The following is a 2,280-nucleotide window of genomic DNA, read 5'->3' on the forward strand; positions in this document are numbered from 1 at the left end:
GTCAGTGCAGGCAAGATGGTTTATTAAATCCATTGAAGTGGCACACACATGAATCCTATTCCTACAGTCCACCTTCTTTATCGGTATCAAACCTCTTTACTCTGTGTTGTCAGCTTGTGATCTTTGCAGCCATGAAAGAGCAGCATCCCACTCAAGAGCATTTGAGAAAGCTTCACAGCATCCACAAAAATCTGCCTTTGAGACGACCGACAGGCATCTGCACGAGCACCTCTGCGTGCTCCGTGCAGGGGGGCCTCACCACATCTTAATGCAGGACCAAAAAGACCTGTGTCATGCTATGCAGCTGAGTGCAAAGCAAACACAAAGAAGGCCGATGACTCCAAAGAAACCCAACCGAATTCATCGTCGTCAGTGCTCATACTTCCCATACCCATCGAGGGTCGGATCAGGGGCTGATGGGAGCTGGAGTCTTTTTGGCATCCATGCAGCCAAGGCAGGAGGGAAACAACGGCCTAAAGAGGCGGCCAAGACCTTTCCGGAAGACGCTGTTGGAGAGGCTGTAGATGAGACAGTTACAGAAGCTGTTGCTAATCGCCAACCATGTTGTGAGGAAGGACGCCACCTTGTGATGATATAGCCCTGCGCTCTCCAGGAGGAAGTAGAGGATGTACGGCATCCACAGCACGTAGAAGACACTAGTGATGCGGAACAGCACCATGGCGTAGCGTTTGTCCGGGCAGCCCTCACAGCGCTCCCCCCGCTCGCCTTTATCGCCCTCCGTCTGCGAGCTGAAGCGAGCGTGGCGCTGGGTGATCTCCCGTGTGTGCTGCCGGCAGATACGGAATATACTCCCGTAGGTGAAGCAGACGGTGAGCGCTGCTGGTGCGTAGAGCAGCACCAAGATGAAGGTGCTGAACCCAGGGTTGGTCTTCCAAGAGTCAGCGCACCACTGAAATATGTCCCCGTGGTAACCCGGCTTCCCCCAGCCAAAGAAGGACGGCAGGAAGATCAGAGCAGAGTAAACCCAGATGAGGACGATGCACGCCCTCAGCCGGCATGGTGTCACCAGCGTGGCGTACGACAGCGGGCGGGTGATAGCGATGTAACGGTCCACGCTGATGCACGCCAGCGAGGCCATGGAGACGCTCTTCAGCACGGAAACCATATAGCCGAACGCCTTGCAGGTGAGCTCCTCGTTCAGGCCCCGGAGGTAGTGGAGGAGGGACAGCGAGGGCACCAGGCAGCTGACGCCCACCAGCAGGTCGGCGTAGGCCATGGTCTGGATGAAGTGGCTGGTGGTGTGGTGGTGCAGCAGCGGGGCGCAGTGGAAGACGAAGATCACCACCAGGTTGCCTGCGATGATGAGCACGGTGAGGAAGAGAATGACGACCACCTCCAGCACGCAGGTATCCAGACTGCGGGAGTAACCCACGGCGCCCAGCAGGCAGAACGGGGGAGAGCCACTTTGGTTTGCATTGGAGGAAGAGTTCATGTTTGGACTGGAGGGAGAAGGGAGCAGGAGGGGGGGGAGAGGGGGGGGCGGTTTCAGCTCAACGCAGCCATTAACCTGTCATCCAAGTCTCTTTTCTGATCCTGAAAGTTGCCCGTTCAGTCTTCTGCTCCAAAAACAGAGTGATTTTTCCCTTCTTAAATCAGCATCTATTCTCCCTCAGTGGGCAGGGAGCCAGTTCTTAAAGAAGCAGTAATCCATCAGTGTATGCAAACCAAACTCTGCTGCAGCCGAGTGTGAAATATGTTCTTTTACGCATCCCCGAGAAGCAAATTTCCAACGCAGAACCAAAGATGCCAGTGTGATGCTGCAGTGCAAACCGTCCTCCCCTCGCAGCTGTTTATCATATCCCCCCCCCCTCGCCTCCTGCCTCAACTGCAAATCCTGAGGTAAGCACTCTGCTCCGGCACGCAGCCACCGAAAAATCCTGGCATCCACTTCCGGTCCTTGCAAAGGAAAAGGGAGGGAAAAACAATGCCGAAATTCCCAGCAGCTCTGTGTCAACACTCCTCCACGCTGACAGCTGTCTCAGCAAACAAAAGCAAGAGAGTCCAATCAAGTTGCATCAGATCTTGAAGTGGCAGCCTCATCTATGGTTCGCTGACAGGGAATGGAACACATACACACTTTTTCTCACATACACACACGCAAAGCTACTTGAGCAGGAAGAGTTTTGGAGACAGGCGAGCGCAGGCAGGGAGCAACCAGAGGTGATGGATAAAGTCACCAGGATCTCTTCTCTGTAAAGCTTCTAGTAAGAATCAGAAGCAGCCGGCTGACTTCCAGTTTGTGTGTGTGTGTGTGTGTGT

At 54.4% G+C, this 2,280-nt stretch overlaps 1 protein-coding gene across 1 annotated transcript; it reads right to left on the reverse strand.

The window, feature by feature from the left end:
- Positions 1-6: 6 nt before the first annotated feature.
- On the reverse strand, positions 7-2,274 carry LOC116689176 (probable G-protein coupled receptor 21). The gene has a single exon (XM_032515594.1). The coding sequence runs from the start codon at positions 1,451-1,453 to the stop codon at positions 407-409; it is 1,047 nt and encodes a 348-aa protein (XP_032371485.1). The 5' UTR covers positions 1,454-2,274; the 3' UTR covers positions 7-406.
- Between the last annotated feature and the right edge of the window lie 6 nt (positions 2,275-2,280).

This window comes from Etheostoma spectabile, chromosome 5, assembly GCF_008692095.1.
Source record: "Etheostoma spectabile isolate EspeVRDwgs_2016 chromosome 5, UIUC_Espe_1.0, whole genome shotgun sequence".
Lineage (NCBI taxonomy): Eukaryota > Metazoa > Chordata > Actinopteri > Perciformes > Percidae > Etheostoma > Etheostoma spectabile.